We start from the raw sequence: 25,128 nt of genomic DNA, 5'->3' as shown, positions 1-25,128 counted from the left end.
CCTTGTGACCATGAGCTGTTACAAGCCAAGGCAGTAGTGCTTCTCAGACTGTCATTTTCATTTAGCTCTGCGTCACACTCTTAAATCAAACCTGAATCTCATTTGCTTGCTTTCTGTTTCTTCAATGTTCTAAGATGATTGTTTTTTAATTAGTTTTTATTTGTGTGTGTGTGTGTGTGTGTGTGTGTGTGTGTGTGTGTGTGTGTGTGTAGACAGGTGTGAATGCAGGTGCCCATAGAGACCAGAAGATGGCATTAGAGCCTGCCTCCCCCCTCAGAGCTGGAGTTACAGATGGTTGAGAGCTGTCTCATGTGGATGCTGGGAACTGAACTCAGGTCCTTTGGAAGTGCAGCAAATACACTTAACCCCTGAGCCCTCTCTCCAGCCCTCATGGTCTAAGAGCTTTTGTATTGCAATGTGTAAGTCTGGTTATGAAAACAGATAGTTCTGGATTTTACATCTTACTATATTTGAAGACTGAAAGTTATATTCCTGTGACAGTTAGCAGTTGTCTGGTGTAGAGACCAGAGTGGAGGTGAGGGCTGCCTCCTGGGGTCTTCCGCCCCTGTCACGATGGGCTTTCGCTGGGCTCGCCATACTTCATGTCAGTCAGCGTTCTGCTACTGTAACAAATGCCTAAGCTTGTGAAGGTTCGCCTGGCTCACAGTTTTGGAGGTTCTAGTCCATGGTCAGCTGACCCCATTGCTTTTGGGCCTGTGGCCAGGCAGCATGTTATGGTGGAAGAAGCCATTTACCTCATGGCTGGGTGTGACACAGAGAGAAGAGAGAGGGCTGGGGACCCACTTTCCTCTTCAAGGACATGCCCATAAATGGTGGGTGACCTTTATAGGGGCCCCTCATAAAGGTCCCACCACTTCCTGACAGTGCCAGGTAGTCTGAGGAGCAGGCCTTTGACAGACCGGTCTTCAGTGGACACTCCAGACTGAAATCTCAGCACCAGGCTCTCTGAGACAGATGCCCAGTGTCGGGGTTAGAAGCATTCTGGTTGTCATGGGATGATTGAGTGACAATGAGTCAACAACATTGTGGTTCCTCATGGTAGAAGTAGGAGTAGCTCCCCCTGGCCAGGACGTTTGGGAACTCCTATTGCTTAGCCTGAGGTGTCGCTTCCACTGACCCGTTCATCCCATTGCAGGTTCGAGAAGATGATCAGTGGCCTGTACATGGGGGAGCTGGTCCGGCTCATCTTACTGAAGATGGCCAAAGTTGGTCTCCTCTTTGGGGGTGCAAAATCCTCCGCTCTTCACACAAAGGGCAAGATTGAAACACAGCACGTGGCTGCCATAGAGAAGTAAGCTGCTGGGGTATCCCTCCTGCCTTGCCTCTGTGAGAGCTGGGGCATCCCTCCTGCCTTGCCTCTGTGAGGGCTGGGGCGTCCCTCCTGCCTTGCCTCTGTGAGAGCTGGGGCATCCCTCCTGCCTTGTCTCTGTGAGGGCTGGGGTGTCCCTCCTGCCTTGCCTCTGTGAGGGCTGGGGCATCCCTCCTGCCTTGCCTCTGTGGAGGGCTGGGGTGTCCCTCCTGCCTTGCCTCTGTGAGAGCTAGGGCATCCCTCCTGCCTTGTCTCTGTGGAGGGCTGGGGTTGCTGGCCACAGTGTTGTGTACCCGGAGCAGCAGTAGCGACCGGACCTTCTTCCTTCACAGGGAGTTTCAGTCCTGGGCTTGGCTTCAGGCGAGTTAGAAATCTCTGCTGTGGCTCAGTGTCACACTCCTGTGGGTTTCAGTAGGCAGGGTCTTTGCTGTCAGGAAGCCATCCTTTCTCCCCTGCTTTGGGCAGTCACAGGTTCCTTGGGGAGTTCAACTCAAGTCCTGGATACTTATCCTAAGTTGCACACTTGCATGTAGTTTTACCCATCATGGCACCCTTAGACTCTGTATGGAGCCTCAGAGCCCTTCCGTAACCTGAGTCTTTCCCCACGGAGCCCTGGCATGGCTGCCTTTTGATCTGGTGGTTTGAGTCTTTACACTCAAAGCCCTGCAATGGGGTGATAAAGGAGCTTAGCTCAGTCAGGTCAGAGACCTGCTCCTCAGCTATGGAACCCTTAGCATTGCCCTGAGCTTTGTCACCAGTCTGATGGGTGGAGCCTGGATCTGCACAGAGAGTGGCAGAGATGGAACCTAAGTGGCATAGAATGTGGGGTGCTTGGAAGCGTGGACTGAAATCTAACTACCAGAGTTCAAGCCGTGGCTCCAGCAAGTAGGAGCTTTGTGAGCAGGGACAAGTCACTCACATGCTGCCTCAGTCCTCTCACCTGTGCTGGCGTCTACCAGTGCTTCCCTCAGGATTCTTATGAGGACTGGATGAGTTGACTTGTGTGCCAGAGCCTTAGCAGGTACCTAGCACACGGTGCATGCTTAGCAACCGGCATCTGCTCTTTTCGACGCTGCTGTTGCTATTGGCTATACCATGCCATTATGAAGTAGTGCACGCAATCCCGAGAGCACATCCCAGGAGGATGCCCACAGTGTGGAGAAGTGCGGATCCCTCATTCCTGTCTCCTGGCTAGGAATAAAGAAGGCCTGGCTAACACGAGAGAGATCCTGGAGGGTTTGGGCCTGGACCCCTCTGAGTCAGACTGCATTGCCGTCCAGCACGTTTGCACCATCGTCTCTTTCCGCTCGGCCAATCTCTGCGCCGCTGCCCTGGCTGCCATCCTGACACGCCTCCGGGAGAACAAGAAGCTGACCCGGCTCCGCACCACAGTGGGCATGGATGGGACCCTTTACAAAACACACCCTCAGTAAGTGCCACCCACTGCCGAGTGGCCCCTGGAGCTGAGCCCTGGTGCTCCCTCAGGTCTGTGCTGCATATCTGGGTGGCTAGAATCAGCTCCCTCTTAATGGGTCTAAGATTTCCACAGCTGGCTGGGTGCTTTGGGGGAATCACTCTTGAAGAGAAGGGGGCTTTAGCTTGATTTGGTGGTGCATGCCAGTGATCACAGAACTCAGAGGGGTTGACCAGAGGCAGGCTGTCTAGGACACAAAGGGCAGAGCAATAGAGACCGCCACCGTGAGAAGGCAGGGAGGGAGGAAACTTGAGGCTAGCCTGGGCTATGCAGCAAGGTCTATCTCAAAACCAAACCAAATCAAACCAAAGTCTGTTAAAGCAGTTGCCTAATTAGAAAGGCCACTTATCTGTCTGTCTGTCATCTATCTATCTATCTATCTATCTATCTATCTATCTATCTATCCATCCATGTATGTATCCATCAGTGTATTCATTCATCCAACTCTCATGTGCCCACATGCCCCCCTGCCTGCCTATCTGTCCGTCATCTTTCTCTCCATTATCTAAGTAATACCTACATTATGGTAAGACTGGCAAGTCAGGGCTGGAGGGATGGCTCAGAGGTTAAGAGCACTGGCTGCTCCTCCAAAGGTTCTGAGTTCAATTCCCAGCAACCACATGGTGGCTCACAGCCATCTATAATGAGATCTGGTGTCTTCTTTTGGCCTGCAGGCACATATGCAGGCAGCACACTCTATGCATAATAAATAAATAACTTTTAAAATAAAAAAAGACCGGAAAGTCAGAAATACCTGGTCATGATGGGCAAAAATCAGTGATGGCAAAGGAAGACTTCTCCCCGATAGGAAGACGTGGGGAAACGACAATTTCTCAGGAGGATTCAGAGTGAAAGACCCTTTAGCATTGGAAGCCAGGAGTGCGCATGCACCCTAGAAAGCACTCAGCAAGCAGATCCTTCCCCTGTGGACAGAGGTGACATCTCCCATCACACTGTCCCATCAGACACGTGGCCTTAGAGCTGCAACATCAACACTTCCTTAGCTTCCCAAGTGCCCTAGTTTTCTAGCCCATCCCTATTGTTTTTTAAATTATCTGTATTACCTGTAGGCCTGGCTAGTAATCAATTAAGACACAGACACTTGTTATATTTTAAAATAGCCTTAGTTAAACTGGGGCAGGGCAGATATCAATCCTCTAAACTACCTCTCATAGTGGGGCAGGCATGGGATCCCTGTCTCAACCCCATGCCATCTGCTTCTAATAACTTCTATCAAGCTACCTCCCATCCATAATCCCAAATACTTGCTAATGTTCTTCATCTGGGCCGGATTCTCCATCCACGCTGGCCATGTGCTTCTCCTCCATCTAACCCATGGCGGCCTTCCTCTCTTCCTTCACGTCTCTCTCCTTTCTCCTCCTGGCGGTCTCTCTTCTTCCCAGAATTCCTCTCTCTCCTAGCACCACCTATCTCCTCTGCCCTGCCCAGGTGGGATGGCTTTTTATTAAGCAAAAGGTGGGTCACAGACAGCAAGCAGTTATCAGCATCAAAATACATCAGACCATCCCCCAACACATCCCCCAACACAGGTCCTCCAGAATCCATCACCCGCCAGGCCTGTGTCTCTTCCCACTAGCCAGACCTGGCTTATACGATTGTTCAATATTTGACTGTCACCTCTACCTTCAGGTACCCCAAACGCCTGCACAAAGTGGTGAGGAGACTGGTCCCAAACTGTGACGTCCGCTTCCTCCTATCAGAGAGTGGCAGTACCAAGGGGGCCGCTATGGTGACCGCAGTGGCCTCTCGGGTACAGGCCCAGCGTAAACAGATTGACACGGTGCTGGCCCTGTTCCAGTTGACCCCGGAACAACTCATAGGTGTGCGGGACAAGATGCGGAGTGAACTGGAGTATGGGCTAAAAAAAAAGACTCATGCTCTGGCTACAGTGAAGATGCTTCCCACCTATGTCTATGGGATGCCTGATGGCACAGGTAGGTTGGCACAGGCACCTGCCCTACAGAGGTGAGCAGGGCTCTGTCTACGATCTGCAAATGCAGCGAATGCTAGAGTCTTGGATGAGGAAAGGGGACAGTTGGTAGAGGGTAGTTCTGGAGCTCTGTGTGTGTGTATGCATAAGTGTGTATGCTTGTGTGTGCATGCACATGTATATGAATGTGTATGTGCACATCTGTGTTTGTGAGAGTATATGTGTGTGAGTGTATAAGTGTATATGCCTGTGTGTGTCTGTGTGTCTGTGTGTGTGCATGCACATGTGTGTCTGTGTATACAGGTATGCACATGTGTATGTGTGTGTATGTATATGAGTGTGTGTGTGTGTGTGTGTGTGTGTGTGTGTGTGTGTGTGTGTGTGTTCTACGTGCAGGTGAGAGCAGGACTGGACCTCACACTGTGAGTCAGCAGAAGTCCCTATGCTGCCCCTGCCCTCCCTCTGGACACTCGATTTTGTGTGGGCCTTCAGGGCTTCCTCTGGCTGGTACTGTTCTGGCGTTCAGGTTTTCCCCACTATTTTCTGCCTCGGCTTTTCCAATTCTTGATCTTGCTGTCTTCTCTGCTCGGTTGAGGGAAACCACTGAGCTGTGGAGCCAGCTCTCTGCAGCTGCCTCACCTCACCTCTGTGATGCTCACAGGCCTCTGCTGGGAACAACGGCCTTTGCTAACTGCCTTTGATGTTTTTATTTATTTATTTATTTTTTACTTTTATTTCTTACACAAGTGTGTTCACATGCCGCAGCACACGCATGGAGGTGAGAGGACGTCCTGTGGGAGTTGGTTCTTTCCACCTTGTGGGTTCTAAGGCTCAAGCTCAGGCCATCAGGCTTGGTGGCACGTGCCTCTACCAGCTGAGCCATCTTGCTGGCCCATGCTCAGGCCTTGAAGTTTGCTTTGAATTCTGTCACTTCATCCTCACAAATCACTTTGCCAGTTACCTGAGGAGGGACTAGTTCTATTTTGTAGGTGTCACCAGCTGGTAAACTTGTGAGGATGACACACTTTGAATCTCTTAACAACAATGATTTATCTGGAGCCAAAAGCCTTTGAGTTTACAGAAAAACTGAGAACAGTAGAATAAATGAACCATTTCTTTCTCCTTTCCATCTCTTTGCCTCTTCTACCCTTGTCCCTCAAGGGGACATGTGAGGCATCTGCTCTAGGTGCATCAATAGAGCTGAGTCCCTGTCCTTATGAATGGGCCTTAGCCAGGCAGGCAGACGGCGAAAAGGCCAGTGGCAGGTGACATGAGAAAGTGACAAGGGCCATGAAGAAAAACAGAGATGGCTGGAAGGATGCCTTTGGCAATTTTGAGAAACAGAAAGATCAGGATGGGTAGGAGCGGGTGGGTGAGTGGAGGGCAGCAAGAGAGGCTGTGTGGCCCAGGCTCTGATGCTGAGAGCCGGAGGAGGAGGTCCGACAGGTGGGGACCCGCACAGTTCCATGATGCAGGCCTGGAGGGGTTTCCCAGGCCGAGGACTCAGGGACCAGGGAAGAGGGAACAAGTATAAACCAACTCTCACTGGTGTAAGCCTGGCAACCTGAGTGCCCCCCCCGCCCCCCGCACCCTAGGGGCACATGAGGAGGTGTCAGGAGAGAACCGACTTCACAAAGTTGTTCTCTGGCGTCCAACTATGTGCCGCGGCACACCTGCCCTCCTACCCATGGCATGAACACACATGCACACAGTAAAGGAAGAACAGGCTCAGGTTTATGGGGGAAAGAGCTGCAGAGAGAGGCCCTGGCCTGTTTAAACAGGATGGAACTATTTCCTAGAGTCCCCTGCGCTCAGGTTAGCTGCCCAGGATTCCTGTTTCAGGGCCCCCAGAGTGCCAGGTTCAGCCCAGTAGGTCCTCTACCAGAAGGCCTGGCTCAGTATACAGTGCTTGCGACCCATTGGTCAGTGGGGTTTAGAGGTGGAAGAAGCCCTGAAGGCCCAACTGCCTTGCTCTGTAGACATGGGAAGAGGCCCAGAATGAAAGCTCTGTCTCAGAAGCAGTGGGTGGTGAGCGGTGCCTGGGTCTTGGGGAAATGAGGGCTAGAAAAAGTGTTCTGGCCTAGGGCAGGTTCAGAGTGCCTGCCAGGGCATGAAGAATCTTTGGTCTAGGAGGCCAGGAACAGAGGCTCCCCCCACCCCATCCCCCGCCACCGCTTCTGCCGGGCTTGGCCCCCTTTTCTTCCTCCATGTGCCCAACACAGATCTCTGCTCATACGACCCAGTACGCATTAAAGGGACACATGTGACCCTTGTGTGGGTGGGAATGCAGCCTCCACTTTCTCCATCACAGAGAAAGGAAAATTTCTTGCCCTGGATTTGGGGGGCACTAACTTCCGAGTCCTCCTGGTGAAGATCAGAAGTGGACGGAGGTCGGTGCGAATGTACAACAAGATCTTTGCCATCCCCTTGGAGATCATGCAGGGTACTGGCGAGGAGGTGAGTGTTAGGGCCTGGGTGCCAGCTGCCACACCCATCCGTGTGCACCTTGCATGGACGCCACCTCTCTCTCTCTCTCTCTCTCTCTCTCTCTCTCTCTCTGCAGCTGTTTGACCACATCGTGCAGTGCATTGCTGACTTCCTGGACTATATGGGCCTCAAAGGCGCCCAGCTGCCTTTGGGCTTCACATTCTCCTTTCCCTGCAGACAAACGTGCATTGACAAGGTAAGACAACCCTGCCATGCACACGGCTGCCCCTGCCCTGTCCCTGCCCCTGCCCTGCCCCTGCCCCTACCCCTGCCCCTACCCCTGCCTCTTCCCCTGCCATGCCCCTGCCCTGCCCCTACCCCTGCCCCTAGCGGGGAAGCATTTCAAGGTTTCTCTGTGTCTGTGCTCATATTAGGTTTTGTTTTTGAGACAGGGTCTCAAGTATCCCAGGCCGGCCTCAAATTCCTCATGTAGCCAAGGATCCCCTATGGATTTGTGGTCCTTCTGCTCCCACCTTCTGAGCTCTGGGATGGCAGGCATGCACCACCAAGCCCAGTGCATGTGGTGCTAAGGATTGAACCCAGGGCTGTGTGTATACCAGGCAAGCACTCTGCTGACTGAGCCATGCCACCAGGACACCGTTCCCACAGCTGGGAACACATGGTCTAGAGGGGTTTAGCTGTGTAAAGGCTTTTCTAATTCACTGCGTTTAGTTTCTCCTTATTTGTCATTTGCAAAAGAGTTGACTCCTTGGTATCTTCACGGGAGTGGGCCCAGGGCCCCACAGGCGCCATAATCCACTGCTCAAATTCACTTTACAGAATGGCACAATGTCTGTGCAGACCCTGTGCGTATCCTCCTGAATACGGGCCATCATCTCTCAATCATGTCCCACAGTGGAAATGCAGAGCCGCTGTTAGGGAAGAATAAGAAAGATGTCTATGTGCATCAGGACAGCTGCGGTTTCTGTTTCTGAATACTTTTTAGTTTAGTTTTTACTTATTTGTATTTGTTTGCTTTTGAGTCTCTGCCTGCATGTGCATCTGTGCAACCCATGTGTGCAGCACCTGTGGAGGCCAGAGGAAAATGTCAGGTCCCCCAGAACTGGAGTTGCAAGGTGGTTGTGAGCCACCATGTGGGTGCTGGGGACTGACCCAGCCATCTTTCCAGTCCCTTTCTGAATATTTTTCATCCACAGTTGGTTGGATCTAGGGAGTGGCCTTCTCAGATATGGCCTGGTATCAATAAAAGGACATATGTGACACTAATATAAAAGAGGGGCCTAATGATTTTACAGAGAGGCTTGAGAAGGTAATGACCAGTGAAGGCTAATTAGAACAATTGAGCAATATTATTTATGTGCTCTGAATAGCACACGTGAACAGGGAGATGCCAAAGTTGTAGGGTTTTTATTGTCTGATGAAAGAAAGCTCACCCATGTAACTTAAGAAATGCGTTTCCTGCCGGGCGTGGTAGCACACACCTTTAATCCCAGCACTCGGGAAGCAGAGGCAGGTGGATTGCTGTGAGTTTGAGGCCAGCCTGATCTACAAAGTTGAGTCCAGGACAGCCAAGACTACACAGAGAAACCCTGTCTCAGAAAAAAAAAGAAAGAAAGAAAGAAAAGAAAGAAATGCCTTTCCCAAGCTGTCACTGGCGGCAAATGCTTGAACACCAGCTCTTGGGAGGTGGAGGCAGGAAGATCAAGAGTTGAAGGCCACCTTTGGCTACGTAGGGAGTTCAGTGTCAGCCCGGATTACAACATCAGCAGGATGACAATGATGACAATGATGATGATGGTGATGGTGGTGGTGGTTGTTGTTGTTGTTGGTGGTGGTGGTGGTGGTGATAGTGATGGTGGTGGTTGGTGGTGGTGATAGTGATGGTGGTGGTTGGTGGTGGTGATGATGATGAAGGTGATGATGGTGATGACAATGATGACAATGATGATGATGATGGTGATGATGACTGTGGTGATGATGATGACAACGATGACAACAATGATGATGACAATGGTGGTGGTGGAGGAGAATTAGGTGAAACATAGTGTGTACACAGTGCTAGTTCTATACCAGACACTGCTCTGTGCTCTTCAGGGACTCTGCCTGACTTGGGGTTGGGGGAGAACAGGACAACCACAGAGTCTGAGGTGAATTGTCAGGCTTCTTATTTATTTATTGCCTGTGTGACCTTGGGTAAATTCTTTAACCTCTCTGTGGTTTTGTTTCCTTGGTTTATAAATGAGGTTAGGGGCTGGCGAGATGCATCAGCAGTTAAGAACATTTACTGTTCTTGCAAAGAACTCAGGTTCAGTTCACAGCACCCACATGGTGGCTCACGATCATCTGTAATTCCACTCCCAGGGCATCTGACATTCTCTTCTGACCTTGAACTTGCACACACATGGTACACACACACTCACACACTCACCCAGACTTAAAAAAAAAATAAATCAGCCAGGCATGGTAGCACACCTGTAATCCCAGCACTGGGGAGGCAGAGGCAGGCAGATCTCTGTGAGTTTGAGGCCAGCCTGGCCTACAAAGTGAGTCCAGGACAACCAAGGCTACACAGAGGGAAAAAAAAACCCTGTCTTAAAAAACTAAAAACTGGGACTGAAGAGATGACTCAGAGGTTAAAAGCACTGACTGTTCTTCTAAAGTTCCTGAGTTCAATTCCTGGCAACCACATGGTGGCTCATAGCCATCTATAATGTGATCTGATGCTCTCTTCTGGAGTGCATGTGTACACGCAGGCAGAGCAATTTATACATAATAAATAAATAAATCTAAGAAGGAAGGGGGAGGACGAAGAGGAGGCGGAGGAGGAAGAAGAAAAAGTGGCTCCAGACTTTGATTCTGTGTACCAGTGACAGGAACACATCTGACTCTTGAAGAGCACACAGAAGAACAGACTTGGCAGGAGCCCTTGCCTGGGCCATGCTGGGACAGTGGAGGTAGAAGCAGGCCAAGAACATGCATGTTCCACCAGTGACCAGATTCAGCATCTCATGCCTGTGGGATCTGAGCTTCTCTGTGACCCGAGGACTGCCACCCAAGTGATATTATCCTTCTTTGTTTCAGGGGACTCTAGTGGGGTGGACCAAAGGCTTCAAGGCCACCGACTGTGAAGGGGAGGACGTGGTGGACATGCTCAGAGAAGCCATCAAGAGGAGAAACGTAGGCTATGGTGGGGAGGCGCATGATGGACCTTGTCCTCTTCCCCTGGGCCCTTCTCCTCCCGTGCTCTGCCATGCTATGCCCAGGCCACGGGCCACAGGCCACAGGCCACGGGCCACAGGCCACAGGCCACAGACCTCAGTCAGCCTTGGGCGCAGGTGCCCCTTACACATTCTGCTTTCTTTCTTTGCAGGAGTTTGACCTGGACATAGTTGCAATAGTGAATGACACGGTGGGGACCATGATGACGTGTGGCTATGAAGATCCCAATTGTGAGATTGGCTTGATTGCAGGTACGTGATCAGTCATGTGCCCCCCGCCCCCGACACTGTCCTGGACCCATCCGACTCTCTTGAGGGCTGACAGGGTCATTGCTTTGTTGCCAGAGGCTGCTCCAGAGGTGGTGTGATTCGGTCTGGGGGTCTAGCTTAACTAATTCCCAAGGCTCTTCTTAATATTTTTATCACCAAGGTTCTAAGCCAAGGCCATTCTTTTCACTGAGGAAGGAGAAGATGCACAAAGGAGTTTTCTTCTCTTTCCTCCTTCATGTTTTTGACATTTTCATATTAGTATGTAATGTGTTGTAATTATAGTCACCTCCATTACTGTGTCTCCCCTTCCTTAGACCCCCTCCTTCTTTTTTGTTTTTGTTTTTTGTTTTTGTTTTGTTTTTCGAGACATGGTTTCTCTGTGTAGCCCTGGCTGTCCTGGACTCACTCTGTAGATCAGGCTGGCCTCAAACTCACAGCGATCCACCTGCCTCTGCCTCCCAAGTGCTGGGATTAAAGGCGTGCGCCACCACACCCGGCTCCCCTCCTTCTTTTAAACTAGGGTTCTAGGGCCAGTTGTCTTGAAGGGAAGGGAGGCCACTCTTGGACATGGTGGCCTAGGGTGGCCTAGGGCTGCAGAGGTGGGTTCTGACTCTGGCTCTGCTGCTGCTGGGGATGATGATGATGATGATGATGATGAGGAGGAGGAGGAGGAGGATGATGATGAGGATGAGGATGAGGATGATGATAGGAATGGTGCGGATAATGATGTGGCTAGAGATGCTAATGATAATGTTGATTGGTGATGATGATGATGATAATGATGGGGTGATGGAGGTGATGGGGAAGAAGATGATGATGATAATGATGATAGAGATGCTGTTGCTGCTGCAGAAGATGGCAAGTATCATTCATTGGCTACTTAACACATGGAGAGAACACACATGATGCCTCATTCTTTTCTTTTTAACAACTCTATAGGGCACCTGCTTAAGACTGGCCAGCTGAGTACAAAGCTGGGATCCCATTCAGCTCTGTCTCAGACCCCGACTTATTTATGGCACTCACCTGCCTCTCTTAGACCTAGTGTCTTTGAGGACTAAAGTCCCTTGGTGATTCCTTCCAGGGACGGGAAGCAATGTGTGCTATATGGAGGAGATGAGGAACATTGAGCTGGTGGAAGGGGACGAAGGCCGGATGTGCATCAACACGGAGTGGGGAGGATTTGGAGATAACGGCTGCATAGATGACATCCGCACCCAGTATGACAAGGAGGTGGACGAGGGCTCCTTGAATTCTGGCAAGCAAAGGTGAGAGGGGCGGGTGGTCATGTGCATGTCGTGTGTGAAGGGAGCAGTTCCGGTCTTGCAGCGTCAACCTGATGGCTTTGTCTGTGCTTCTTGCACCTCTGTACCAGATGTCAGGGCAGGATCATCCTGGAGTGGAATAGGCCATCTTGATGTTCTAACAGGAAGAGGGAGGGGCCCCTTTTCTGATTACCATAAGGTACTGTGAAGGCTTGTGGGAGTCTGGAAGCCAGCCAGAAGCTGTCACAATGTCTTGCAAGTGCCTGCGTGTAACAGAGCAGGGATGTGGTGATCGAGTGGGCCTGAGTGGGCTTTACCAGGTCCCATTAAAAGGTCAAGGTCCTGAGCCTTTTAAGGACAGGGGGAAAGTGGTCCCCACAATGCATGAGAAGATTGACTCTTAATGTGGTATCACACCTTATCAGGGATCACAAGCCTTTGTGAGGTACATTTCAATTACTAATTTCTGAAAAAACAGGGGAAAAAAAACCCCTAATGGCTTCTAGACACCTCACAGTAGATTTCCACCTGCATTCTGACGCACACTGGTAAGTGGAAACAAAAGGGCTAGACTGAGGTGGGGCTAGTGTCCTTGGCCCCAGGAGGGAACCCAGGCCCTTCCCCTGGAACAGTGTTGGGAACCTTTTCTAGAACTTGCCGGAGAGTGGTTTAGAGTGTGTGAGACGTGTGCTCTCCGTCCCAGGTAAGCTTGGTTTTATAATATGTAAACTGAGGAAGTGGAGATTTATTATGAGGGCTGGTGAGTAGAGGCTGACAGCTTGGAAATGTGCTAAGCCCGGGTTCAAGGCCACTCTGGGGACTGTTGAGCTGAGAACATGGTGTAGGGAAGAGGCTTTTGCAAGGACGGGATGGGTATTGGTGGTCCTGCGCCCTGCTTTGGTGATCGTTGTTGCTGGGTGGCAGCGGGTGTTCGAAAACCAAGAACCCTCAGGTTGAAGGGTGCTGCTCAGTGTAGAGCGCTGTAGCCTGCAGGAAGCCTGGCCTCAGTACTCACCCCCCTCCACGCCACCCCCCTCCACCCCACCCCCCACCCCACCCCTGTTAGAAAGGGCTTGAAGACTCATCTCTCTCCTCCCAGGTAGTTTCTGGGTCTTAGGTCTATGTCTGTCTGCGGTGATTCAGACTTCTGGACAGAGTTTAACGGAGTAGAACTGGGATTTTGGATAAAACGAGCACATGACTGCTCCAAGGCGTGGCCGAGGAGGCTTTTATTGTGGCGGTGAGGGAGAGCACAGCCAGAGGCATCTGGAAGAGTCCAGGGCAGGGAGAGAAAGCAATAAACTAAACACGGCCAGTAGGGCCAGTAGACAGGAGGTGGGGGGGGGGGGGTGGAGGGGTTGACTAGGCCAAGAGAAGAGGTAGAGGAGACAGAGTGAGAGAAGAGAGTGTTAGGTCCTGCGGCAGAGCTGGCTGCCATGGCCTGCCCTCTACCTAGGGTGGGGGGCTTCCCTTCTCCCAGAGAATCACTATATAAACCAGACATTTTGGTTTCCCTGCCCTCCTTGTCCCTTGTCCCTTTCCTACCTTCCTGCCCTCCCTCCTTCCCTCCCCCCCCATCTCCAGGTGAGTCCTCTCCCTTCCCCTCCCCCTCCCGAGCTGCTTCCAACGAACCTGCATTTATATGTTATAGCTTCGTTGCCATTAGCTCATTCCAATAATTTAATCAACCAGAGAGGGCCAAGAGGGGCGGACCAAGAGCCAGGAGCGGAGAATCAAGAGTACATGGCCAAAATGGCAGGCTTATGTAGGAATGAGAAGGTGGGGCGGAGAAGCCCGTAGGCTGGAGAGGTTTTGGGGCAGAGGCACAGTGAGAAGCGAGAGGAGCCAGGGGGCCAGCATTCACTGTGCTACGCTAATAGGCACCCCGTTGGGGTTAGCCATTTGTCCCCGAGATTCCTTCGGACCTGACAAGGTTGCCTTGCCTTATGTTATTTTGCAGTGTTTTTCTGCTGGGTCCTAGAACAGTTGTGAGTGTGAGGCTGGCATTGAGCGTCAGTGCACTTGGGTTTCCATTCACCTCTTGATTGGTGGGAGTCCAGCTCCCCAGTACAGTTGAGACCAGCAGTGAGACTGTGCTCCCACGCACCGAAGCTTCCTGGTGCTGGCTGCTTGTTTCCTAAGCCCCTTCCTGTCTTGCTATGTATCTGTATGGAGCCCTGTGCAAAGGGGGAAAGGATGATGAATTATTTTTAGCACCTCTTAAGTGCTGGTAGCTTGTTGGGATGTCTAGTGGACAGACGTCATCCAAGGCTAAGTTGATGTCTCTGTGTCTAAGGCAAAACCGAAACTGGCTGGGGAGAGTTGACATTGGGGCCAAAGGAGGGGTGGCTCCTGTTCCCTGTATGCCTTACAAGCCTGCTTTGTTCCCCAGTTTACAGATGAAGCTCACATTTGAGGTTCATGTCCCCCCGCCCCCCCCCCCCGTGACTGCGGTGTGGGGAGCTGAGCTTGGGTCCCAGGTGGCTCTGAAGCCTCTCTTTTTCACTTCGCCCTTCTCTTTGTGTTATATTCATTTGACAACTGCAGCGAGAGCATCTCGGGGCCCTCTCTGAACAATGAACTTCCGGTGCCAATGGCATGCCTTCCGCACCCAGCCCCGGGTCCTTCCGAAACCACCTTTCTCCCTCATCAGTCTTATCCCCCTCCCCCCAAACAGATATGAGAAGATGACCAGTGGGATGTACCTGGGGGAGATAGTGAGGCGGATCCTGATCGACCTCACCCGGCAGGGGCTCCTCTTCCGAGGGCAGATTTCAGAGCGACTCCGGACCAGGGGCATCTTTGAAACCAAATTCCTGTCCCAGATTGAAAGGTGATGTATGACTAAACTTACTTGCTTAGTGTGGGAGGCTTGGGGAAGGGATGGCTGTCATCCCGCCAGGGGTGGGAAGATTTAGGATTGAGAGAACGAAAGCAAGACTGGGATGTAGCTCAATTGGTAGAGTGCTTGCCTGGCATATGTGATGCCCTGGGTTCGATCCCCAGCATCTTCATAAAGCACATGCGGTGGTTCACAACAGTTATCTCAGCACTCAGGAAGTGGAGGCAGGAGGATCAGAAATCCAAGGTCACTGCTGGAGAGAGGAACAAAGACAAGATAGGAAGGCGCCTGTGGGCATGGAGCTTACTCAGGGCCACCCCTCTATCCACCTGCCTCAGATTCCAGCCCAGAGGACAGCATTCTGCCCAGAGCTTAGCCCCAGGCGCTTACTTGAAAGGACTTGGTTCTCCACTGAGGTTCCAGAATTAAGTTGGGCTAAAAGTTAACCCTCTGTTTTCAAAAGATAGTGTACCCGTAACAAAGAATTTGGAAAAGGAAATCACTCATCTGCTTATTAGCAAATAACAGCTGTTTTGAGCTTTGTGTGTGTTGTCTTCTCTTGAGTTTTTTAATATATGTAAACTTATTTGATACATGCCATCATACTAATATAATTTACCTATTATTTATGCAGTGTTTAGTCATAGAAAATTTCACTTACAGTGCTGTTGTTTGTTTGTTTGTTCTTTAGATAGCTCAGGTGGCCTCAAAGTTGCCATGTAGCTGAGGTCTGTGTCTACCCCCCAAGTGCTGGAGTTCCAAGCGTGTGCTACCATCCACGCCTGGCTTCTGTTTCTTGTTTTATTCTTTATCATGGAAAAATTTAAACATCTACAAGAGTAGAACAATAGTGAAGTGGGCCCAGTGTTCCCATCACTGCTCCCAACAAAGGTCAACCCATCGCGGCTGGGCTTGTCCCACACTCCTACCGGCTCAGCCTCTGGCTAGGTTAATCTGAAACAGAGCCCACACCTTTGTGTTAGCTCATTTATAAATATTTCAAAATGTATTTCTAAAATAGCAGCTCTTAAAAAAAAAAACATAACCAAGCAGCACCATGAACACACCCAAAACAGCTAGTGTTAAACCTTAATGTCAAAATATCTTCTTAGAGTTTTGCTTCTTGAATTGCCCAAACCAAAACAAAAGCAAAACACAGCAGTGTAGTTGTTTGGTATGCATTCGTAGGCAAGCAGGGCCCTTCGCATTGGTTGGCAGGTCTACAATCTATTTCACTCTGGAGGCCTCCCCCTCCCTTCCTTCTTTTTCCTACCTGCACAGTTGTTGACGAAGCTGCAGCTCGTCCTGCGACTTCCCTGTACCCTAGACTCTGAGGGCTGTTACAGCATTTGGTACTCTCTTCTGTCTCTCGTATCTTCTGGAGGCCTCACAGTTGCCTTGGATGCCTGATCAGATTCAGTGTTGACTTTTGGTTCCTCTGTCCCTTTCCTATACTGTCACTGATGCTTACGGTGACAGTCTGATGCCATCAGCACTGATTAGTTATAATGTGTCTTCCCTTTATCACCTCATTAGTGTGATGATCCTTATGAAGGGCTATGTAAAACTTCCCTGTTACTATGCTGTAATTTACTAACCCTCCCATACTAATGCAATGCCAAATTATAATTTATGATTTTTTGGTTATTCTGAGAAACACCATAATTACTCTTTTTGCACATAGTCATTTGCATCTTAGGAATTCTTTACTTATGATAGAAACATTTGACAAAAGGAGCACTTCCCTGAGGGTGCATTGCTCTTTGGAAAGTGGCTTTCCGAGGCTGGGGGAGGGGCTCAGTGGGCAGATTGCTTCCCTGGCATGCACAAGCCTTTCCTTCACTCCCCAGCATAGCAGAAGCCAGGTCTGGGGGGTGGGGGGCATAAGTATAATCTCAGCACTTGGGAGGCAAAGAAAGAGAAGTTTAAGGTCATCTTTGGTTATACAACGAGTTCTAGGACAGCCTGGGTTATATGAGACTCTTGCCAAAAAAAAATTTTTTTTTTCCATTCCCACTATACCAGTTATATACAGATGTGCTTTTTTCTCTCAGTTTGTGCCCAATTTTATTAGGCTGTCTGACTAGGTGGTTTTGAGGGAAAAAGCACAGCTGGGGGCAGTGATGGGAGTAAAGAGAGACCAAGCCAGCCATGGTGGTACACATCTCTTATCTGAGCCCTTGGGAGACAGGGACAGCAGGATCACTTTAGGCTGCATAGGGACTGCCAGGCCAGCCAGGGCTTCATAACAAGACTTTATCCCCAAAATACAAGTAAACAAAAATGACAGAAAAATATATACATCAGTGTATTTTCTTTACAAGTGAAGTCAGCGTTCACACGGGAGTACTGCAGGGTACTTGCTGTCTGGGGAGCTGGCATTAGAAGGTAGAGTCACTGTAGAGTCAGGACTTAGAAAGAGAGAGCTCAGGAGTTAAGAGCAGTGGTTGCTCTTGCAGAGGGCCTGGGTTTGGTTCCCAGCACAGGCATGGTGGCTCGCAACTGCCTGAAACTCTAACTCCAGGGAGTCTGGTGCCCTCTTCTGGTCTCTTCAGGCAAAAAGTTACTCACAGCACAGGAAAAAAAAAACCCACTCAAACACATAAAATGAAAACAATAAATCTTTAAAAAGAAGAAGAGCAGGGGAGAAGGAAGGGGAAGAGGGGGAGGAGGAGGGGAAGCGGGGAAGGAGGGCAGGGAGGAGGACGGGGAGGAGGACGGGGAGGAGGGGGAGTCAACAGTGGTCTGGAATGGTAAGGAGCAGCTGTAAGGAGCCGAATGCCCTGAGAACAGCTTTTCCCTCAGTCAGCCTGATGGGCCTGTGCTCCGTGGCTGGTCTCAGCTCAAAACAAGTTTTCTAGAAGCCAGGTGTTGGCATGCAGGAAGCTCTGTCTAATTGCCAGCATCACAAAATAAAAGTTAAGAGTCAGTGAGAGGAAGAAAGTAAGGAGCTCCTATTACCAACCAATGCCTCAGGATCTGTTCTTCAGCTTTTCTGTGCAAAGACAAATGTTAGAATACGCTTACTGAGACAAGAAACAAAACCCAAACAAACACGGCCATCCCAACGCCAGAAGCACACAGTGCTTTACCACCAGACAAACACGGCCACTCCAAGGCCAACAGTACATAGTATTTTTACCATCCCTGGCCTCTCCAGCCACGACATGAAATGGCTCATGAAAAGTCACCCATTGGGTCTGCAGATCTGTAACCTTTCTGTGTGTGATCCCTGCCAGGCCATCGAGGCGGCTTGTCTGTCATTCTTTTGTGGGCTTGTGAGGCTCAGAGTTCAGTGTAAGTGCCATCGCTTGTCACTGGTTCACTGTCACTTGACCAGGGTCTAGACTTGAGGCCAGCTTGTCCCTGTGGCACCATTTCTCTGTACACATTCGTGGTCCTATCAGGTGCCCACTGTTTTGTTTTGTTTTTCATGACAAGGTTTCTCTGTGTAGCCCTGGCCATCCTGGAACTCACTCTGTAGACCAGGCTGGCCTTGAACTCACAGAGATCCGCCTGCCTCTGCCTCCGAGTGCTAGGATTAAAGGTGTGCGCCACCGCCGCCCAGTTGGCTCTCATTCTTTTTTACATTTTTTTGAGAATTCATATATGTATGTAATTTGTTTTGATCAAACCCACCCTACCCGTCCCCAATTTCATATATTCTTTTTTAAAAGATTTATTTATTTGTCATTATGTATACAGTGCTCTGCCTGCATGTACACCTACAAGCCAGAGGAGGGCATCAGATCACATCCCAGATGCTTGTGAGCCACCATGTAGTTGTTGGGAATTGAACTCATGACCTCTAGAAGAGCAGTCAGCGCTCTTAACCGCTGAGCCATCTCTCCAGCCCCGACATATTCTTTTTAAGAAAACCCACTGGGTCCACCTCATGCTGCCTGGATGTGCGTGGGCACGTGGCCTTATACTGGAGCATGGCAACCTCTCAGGGCCCCTGTCCCTAAAGAAAATTGATTCTCTTAAACTGACTCTTCCTTTGCCAGCGGCCACCAGTTGCCCATAGCTCCTCAGCTAAGGGAGCTGTGTGGCCTCTTTGGCCATCTGTGCTGTGGGCTAGATCTTCCTCGGGTCTTGGGCATGCAGTCACAGCTGCCCTGAGTTATGTGGGCAACTGTCCTGTCGTGCCCAGTTCTGATATAGTAGTCATTGACTACCTCAGGCTCTTAAATTTTCTGCCTCTTCTTCTGAGATGACACCTAAACCTTGGGCGGGTGGGATGTGATCCAGACGTCCCAATTAGGGCTGATCTCTCAGCAGTCTCTATTCTCTCTGTGTGTTGGCTGGGTGTGGGTCCCGGGGTTGAGCGTTCCTATTCTTTCAGGGATCATTGTGCGCCATATATCCACGCAGTCACTAGGTCACTGACTATCCCCAGCCCTGTGCAAGTCACTGCTGAAGACACAGTCTCACCTCCAAAGAGCACAGAGTCAGCTGGGTAGACAGCACACGCCTGCCTTTAACCCCAGCACGTGGGCGGTAGAGGCAGGGAGGTTATCATGAATTTGAGGCCACACTGAGATACATAGGGAACACCAGGCCAGAGGCTACATAGCAAGCAACTGAAGGCAGGCAATCTCAGGACCACAAGCATTATTAGCTGAGAGCTCTCCTTAGTAGCCTGGACTACTGGGACTGGATGTTTCTGGATGGGCAGCTGCCCTGAGCCTGAACTCCAAGCAACAAAACCCAAAACGATAGAAATAGGAGGAAATTGGTCTCTGGCATAGGAAGAGAGTACCGCAGGGGGAGTGCTAAATTGTTGTTAGGTCTGAGAAGACATCCCTGTACTTCGAACCTCAGACTCCTAGAAAACGGGCATCTGGTATGTTGCTTGCCGACCCTATTATTAGCTCCCGGTGAGATGGGCAAGAGCGTGCTCAACACAACGGCACTCACACCTTGCTATTTAAAGGCAATGGGGGGTGGGGGGGCTGGAGAGATGGCTCAGAGGTTAAGAGCACTGTCTGCTCTTCCAGAGGTCATGAGTTCAATTTCCGGCAACCACATGGTGGCTCACAACTATCTATAGTGAGATCTACTGCCCTCTTCTGGCGGGCAGGTGCACGTGGAGGCAGAATGTTGTAAACATAATAAATAAATCTTTAAAGGCAATGGGACTTCCTAGGTGGAAGTCTTGTATCTCTGACATTCTTTGCGCAGACTGTGAAGCAGGCCCAGGTGCAGGAAGCAGCTGCTAACGTTCGGGCCTGTTTGTCCACAGTGACCGGTTGGCCCTCCTGCAGGTCAGGAGGATCCTGCAGCAGCTGGGCCTGGACAGCACGTGTGAAGACAGCATTGTGGTGAAGGAGGTGTGTGGGGCCGTGTCTCGGAGGGCTGCCCAGCTCTGCGGCGCAGGCATGGCTGCCATCGTGGAGAAAAGAAGAGAAGATCAGGGGCTCCAGCACTTCAAGGTCACCGTGGGCGTAGATGGAACGCTCTACAAGCTTCATCCTCAGTGAGTGCCTGAGACACGCGTGGGAACTGGGACAGGGGGCAGGCCAGCTGGTGGCCTGGGCTGGACCCACACGAATGCTTCATCTTCACATTGGGAAGATGTAGCCCCGTGGGGATGGGAACAGGGCATGGTAGAGCCCACTGCTGTTGAGGCTGAAGCAAAGGCTGGCGCCCCTGCTTCCTCATTGTCCATGCAAGGTTAATAGTCAGCCTTTAAACTCCAGCCAGGGGCTTCCTCTGTGCCAGGTCAGCAGCAGTGACCTCTGCCTCTTAGGGTATGTATTATGCATGGAGATAAAATGGGGACCACCCAGCGCCAAAGTAATACATGTAGTGATTGCTGCACTGGTTGGCATAACATGGCCAGAGTGCCAGCCAGGGGTGAGCTGGCTGTAACTTCTCAGTTCAGTCAGTGGACAGAAAAATAAAAATCCCTGCCATACAACACAGGGTTGACTCCAGGCCCTACCATGCAGAAGCCAGGTGACATAGGGCCAGGTTTTGCCTGCTTTGAACTTCCGGCTCTTTTTCTGTAGAATGGGGACAAAGAAAATCATGCCTCATAGGCTGTCATGAGGCTTAAGTTTAATAGCTTCGCTAATGAAAGCTATTACTTTCTTTTAGGGGATGGAGAGTGAGACAGGGTTTCTCTGTGTAGCCTTGGCTGTCCTGGACTCACTTTGTAGACCAGGCTGGCCTCAGACTCACAGAGATCTGCCTGCCTCTGCCTCCCGAGTGCTGGGATTAAAGGTGTGCCCCACCACTGCCCAGCAGAAGCTATTATTTTTGTTCAGTGTTTCCCATTTTATTTTGGTGACAAGGAGCTGTATGAACAAGATTATAAAATTCCTGTGGTAGTGATCGCTGGCTCACAGCTTCTCTCTTTGTCCCTTGGATAATTCACATTTGGAGGTTTGGTTTCTTTTTCTTTCTTTCCTTCTTTGTTTGTTTGTTTGTTTGTTTGTTTTGATTTTTCAAGACAAGTTTCTTCTGTATAGCCTTGACTGTCCTGGACTTGCTTTGTAGACCAGGCTGGCCTCAAACTCACAGGGATTCACCTGCCTCTGCCTCCTAAGTGCTGGGATTAAAGACATGTGCCACCACTGCCCAGCTCGGGGTTTAGTTTCTACAAATACAGCCTTTTAAAAATATTTTTACATTTATTTTGTATGTACATGTGTATATATGTACATATGTGGATACATAGGCATCAGTTCTCTCATCCTCACATGGGGCCTGCCCAGGAATCGAACTCAGGTCATCAGGCCTGGTGGCAAGCACCTCTGAGCCATCTCAGCAGCTCCAAATCTCTTTCTTGAACTAAGACTTGAACAAAGGCTAGAAAGAAACGATACAATCCTTTTTAAAAGTGCTGACTCTAGGCTGGGTGTGGTGGCACATACCTTTAATCCCAGCACTCGGGAGGCAGAGGCAGGTGAGTCCCTATGAGTTCCAGGCCAGCCTGGTCTACAAAGCAAGTCCAGGACAGCCAAGGCTAACACAGAGAAACCTTGCCTCAAAAAACAAAAACAAAACAAAAGGTGCTGACAAACAGTTTGTGGAGTCTCCCACCCCTTCACAACAAAAGCTCTCAGAAGTAGGAACTGCAGTCTCCTGGAAGCTATCGCTCCTGGAGACTCCTACAGCTGACACCACACTTGACTCACGAGGGTGGGGTTTTCACCTAAGGCCATGGAGGAAAGCACGGTCACAAGAGTCTAGTCGCAAGGGCTGATGTGTTGTCCTCTTTGTCCCAGCTTCTCCCGGATACTGCAGGAGACGGTGAAAGAACTGGCCCCTCAGTGTGACGTGACATTCATGCTGTCAGAAGACGGCAGCGGGAAGGGAGCAGCTCTGATCACAGCAGTAGCCAAGAGGTTACAGCAATCGCAGAAGGAAAACTAGGTGGTCTTGTGGGGCCCGTGATGCCCCATGCTGACCAGGGACCACCAGATGACCTCCTGGCTGACCTCCCCTCCTCAGTACTCTGAGCATCCTGGTGCTGGTTTTGCGGTGACACTCGGCGACACCTCTACTTGGTATATTTTGGCTAAAGATGGGCTGGCTTTCCAAATCAAAGGATGTGGCCTACGAGATCTGTTCTTGGCAAATTTTTCGTTTGAGCTGTGAGCTTTTGATAGCTTCAGGTCTCATGGCTGTTGGACTCCAGATCTGGCCAGGTGGCTGGTGGCTTAGTCCCTCTCTGGCATTAAGCTACCTCTGGCTGGAGATTGGGCCTGAGACAAACCCTTGAGAGGGAGAAAGAGTATTAGTGTTCTGGAGGATCTAGCTTAACATGGCCCTCTTGTCATGTTGGCTTTATAGGTGCCCGGAGAACAAGGGCTTCGTCCCATTGCCATGGAGCCAGGAGGAATCTTACCAACTTCGGGGTGCTCTGTGAGCACCCTGGGGTGTCATCCCCCATGTGTGTATTATGGGGTGGGACACTGCTCAAGGGACTGTTTTTCATTTCACGGGATGCAGCAGGTGTCACTGCTGATCGTATGTGTTTTGAGGACCGTTAGGTATGCGAAGTGCGGGTCCACAAATAAAAGATACTTGGGTTTCTGGGAAACTTGGCGTGATATTGAGCTTTCTCCTCGGGGGCTCGCTGGTGCCTCCACATCTTGTCAGGAGAATAAGGAACCTGGATAGTCTAGTCCAGACTTCCTGCCAACAGAAGGGGGCATATGGTACAGATTGTCCAAATTTCACTTGATTGAAGTGAAGTACTTCCTGCGGCTGAGCAGTGGCCACGTGACTACGTGACAGTGCTTGCTCTTGAACTGGGGTCTGCTGGAAGTCATGTGTGCGTGCGCATGTGTATTTGTGTGCATGTAGATATGTGTTCATGTATGTGTGTGTGTGTGCAAATATAGATATGTGTTCATGTGTAGGTATGTGTATATGTGTGTGTATTGTGTGCACACATGTGTCTAGAGGCCAGAGGACAACTTCAGTATCATCTCAGAAATGCCATCCATCATCCCCTTTGAGACAGGGTCCTTCAGTGGGATCTGGGGCTAGGCTAGGCTGGCTGTCCAGCAAGTCCCAGGCATCCTCCTGTCTCCACCTACCAACATTGGAATTACAGGCACACCACCACACAGGGCGGGTATCCTTATGTATGGATGGAACTCGGGTCCTGCTGTTTGACAGAGAGCACTGTCCTATCTCCCCAGCGCCCAGAATCCTTTCTTCTCCTCTGCTGCTCTCTCTCTCCCAGGAACCGGGTCCTCCCTTCCACCCCCAACCCTCCCATCCAGAACCCTCTGGAGCTGTGTCCCTGACCCTTTCCCCAAGAGCCATCCCTTTCTCTTCACTCTCAGCTCTCCTCTGACTGGCCTGCATTTTCTGTCTTCTCACCGGACTCTGTGGGCTGCGTATCTGGTCTAATAGGTTGTAAGCCTGGTGACAGTCGTATCTTTTTTTAATTGTCAGAGTGAACCCAGGAGTGTGCCATTCTGATTCAATACTGAGGAGATACGATTTTATAAGCTAAGATGTTTCCCTGGCTTGGGGCTTGGGGTTGGGGTGCGAGTGGGGGGCAATGGCAGGCCATTATCTCAGGAAACAAAGTGAGAAGACTGCGCAGTCCAGGCTGATTTGATGTGTTTGACACAGGTTCAACCCCAGGGAGTCACAGTTGCCTCTTCCTGACAGGATGGCCCCTGCACTGAGAGTTGTCATATGCTGGGGGGACAGAACCAGGCAGGCTGGTCCCAGGGAGAGAGAGGCCAGCCAGGCCTAGGATCAGATGAGGGAGCAATGTTTTCTGAAACATTCAGTAAACACGTACAATGTTAGCACTGCGAACAGGTCCTAGATGGCACCCTTAGCCTTTCCTGTATTTTAAAGCTCTCAGCAGAAATGTTGCAGGATTTGTTACATTTATTCTTATATTTGGATATAATGTCTCTCTGGGGATATCTTTTCCTCTTCTCCCTAGTTCCCTTTCTCCTTAAAAAAAAAAAAAGATTTATTTTTATTTTATGTGTATGAGTAATTTGCATGCATGTTTGTCTGTGCACCATGTGCATGCCTGGTGCCCACCAGGTCAGAAGAGAGCATCGAATCCCCTGGAACCGGAGTTGCAGATGGTTATGAGCCACCGTGTGGGTGCTGGGAATAAAACCTGTGTTCATACAAGGGCAGCCAGTGCTCTTAGTCACTCAGCTATCTCCAACCAAAGCCCTTTCCTTTGGTTTTTAAGTTTTCACATTTTATTTTGTGTGTACACGTGTGTGTGTGTGTGTGTGTGTGTGTGTGTGTGTGTGTGTGTGTGTGTGTGTATGCGTAGGTTGGAAGACAACTTTCTAGAATTAGTTCACTTCTACCATGTGGGTTCTGGGACTGAACTTGGTGGCAAGCACGCTGACTGGATGGGCCACCTCACCAGGCCTTTGGTCTTTTTGAAACAGTAAGGTTGTCCTCGAACTTGGCTTGATTCTCCTGTTTATGCCCCCTGATAGCTTGCCTCCTGGCTTTACCAGGCCCTGAAGAAATCGCACTAGGTTGTTGTCTTAATCAGCTGGGAGCCTGGCTGCCTTTGGTTTCTTTCCCTACTTGTCCTACCTGGGGACCACACCCTCAGCTCTCCCTTCCCACTTCCCTCTGAATCTGCAGCATCCTTTTTGGACAGATAATCTGGCCCACTGGTTCAGCCTGCTCTACTGCCATGCCTTCCCTTGGCTCTCAGCACATGTAGGCAGGGGTGAGAAGGCCATCCAGCCTTCTTGTGTAGTTCTGATCTCTTGGGAAAAAAAAAAAAGAAGCCCAAGAAGCCCCAAGATATCTAGGTATCCTTGGCCACTGTAACCAATTGATGACATCATAGAGTTGGTACCAGAAA

At 50.3% G+C, this 25,128-nt stretch overlaps 1 protein-coding gene across 2 annotated transcripts in view; it reads left to right on the top strand.

Moving 5' to 3' along the window:
* The window catches only part of HKDC1 (hexokinase domain containing 1), a 41,406-nt gene extending 18,555 nt beyond the window's left edge, over positions 1–22,851 (top strand). For both annotated transcript variants that reach the window (XM_084751937.1, XM_084751938.1), the window contains 11 exons: positions 1,157–1,312; positions 2,526–2,759; positions 4,455–4,759; positions 7,067–7,212; positions 7,319–7,438; positions 10,285–10,380; positions 10,574–10,673; positions 11,776–11,959; positions 14,634–14,789; positions 20,044–20,277; positions 22,034–22,851. In XM_084751937.1, the coding sequence (XP_084608063.1) occupies positions 1,157–1,312; positions 2,526–2,759; positions 4,455–4,759; positions 7,067–7,212; positions 7,319–7,438; positions 10,285–10,380; positions 10,574–10,673; positions 11,776–11,959; positions 14,634–14,789; positions 20,044–20,277; positions 22,034–22,181 (1,879 nt within the window). In that variant the 3' untranslated portion in view covers positions 22,182–22,851. The remainder of the gene's footprint in view (positions 1–1,156; positions 1,313–2,525; positions 2,760–4,454; positions 4,760–7,066; positions 7,213–7,318; positions 7,439–10,284; positions 10,381–10,573; positions 10,674–11,775; positions 11,960–14,633; positions 14,790–20,043; positions 20,278–22,033) is intronic.
* Positions 22,852–25,128: the final 2,277 nt, after the last annotated feature.

The sequence above is a fragment of the Acomys minous genome (genome assembly GCF_964271855.1).
Source record: "Acomys minous genome assembly, chromosome: 13".
Taxonomy (NCBI): domain Eukaryota; kingdom Metazoa; phylum Chordata; class Mammalia; order Rodentia; family Muridae; genus Acomys; species Acomys minous.
The sequence above is the reverse complement of the archived record's forward strand: the minus strand, read 5'-3'. Positions and strand labels throughout refer to the sequence as shown.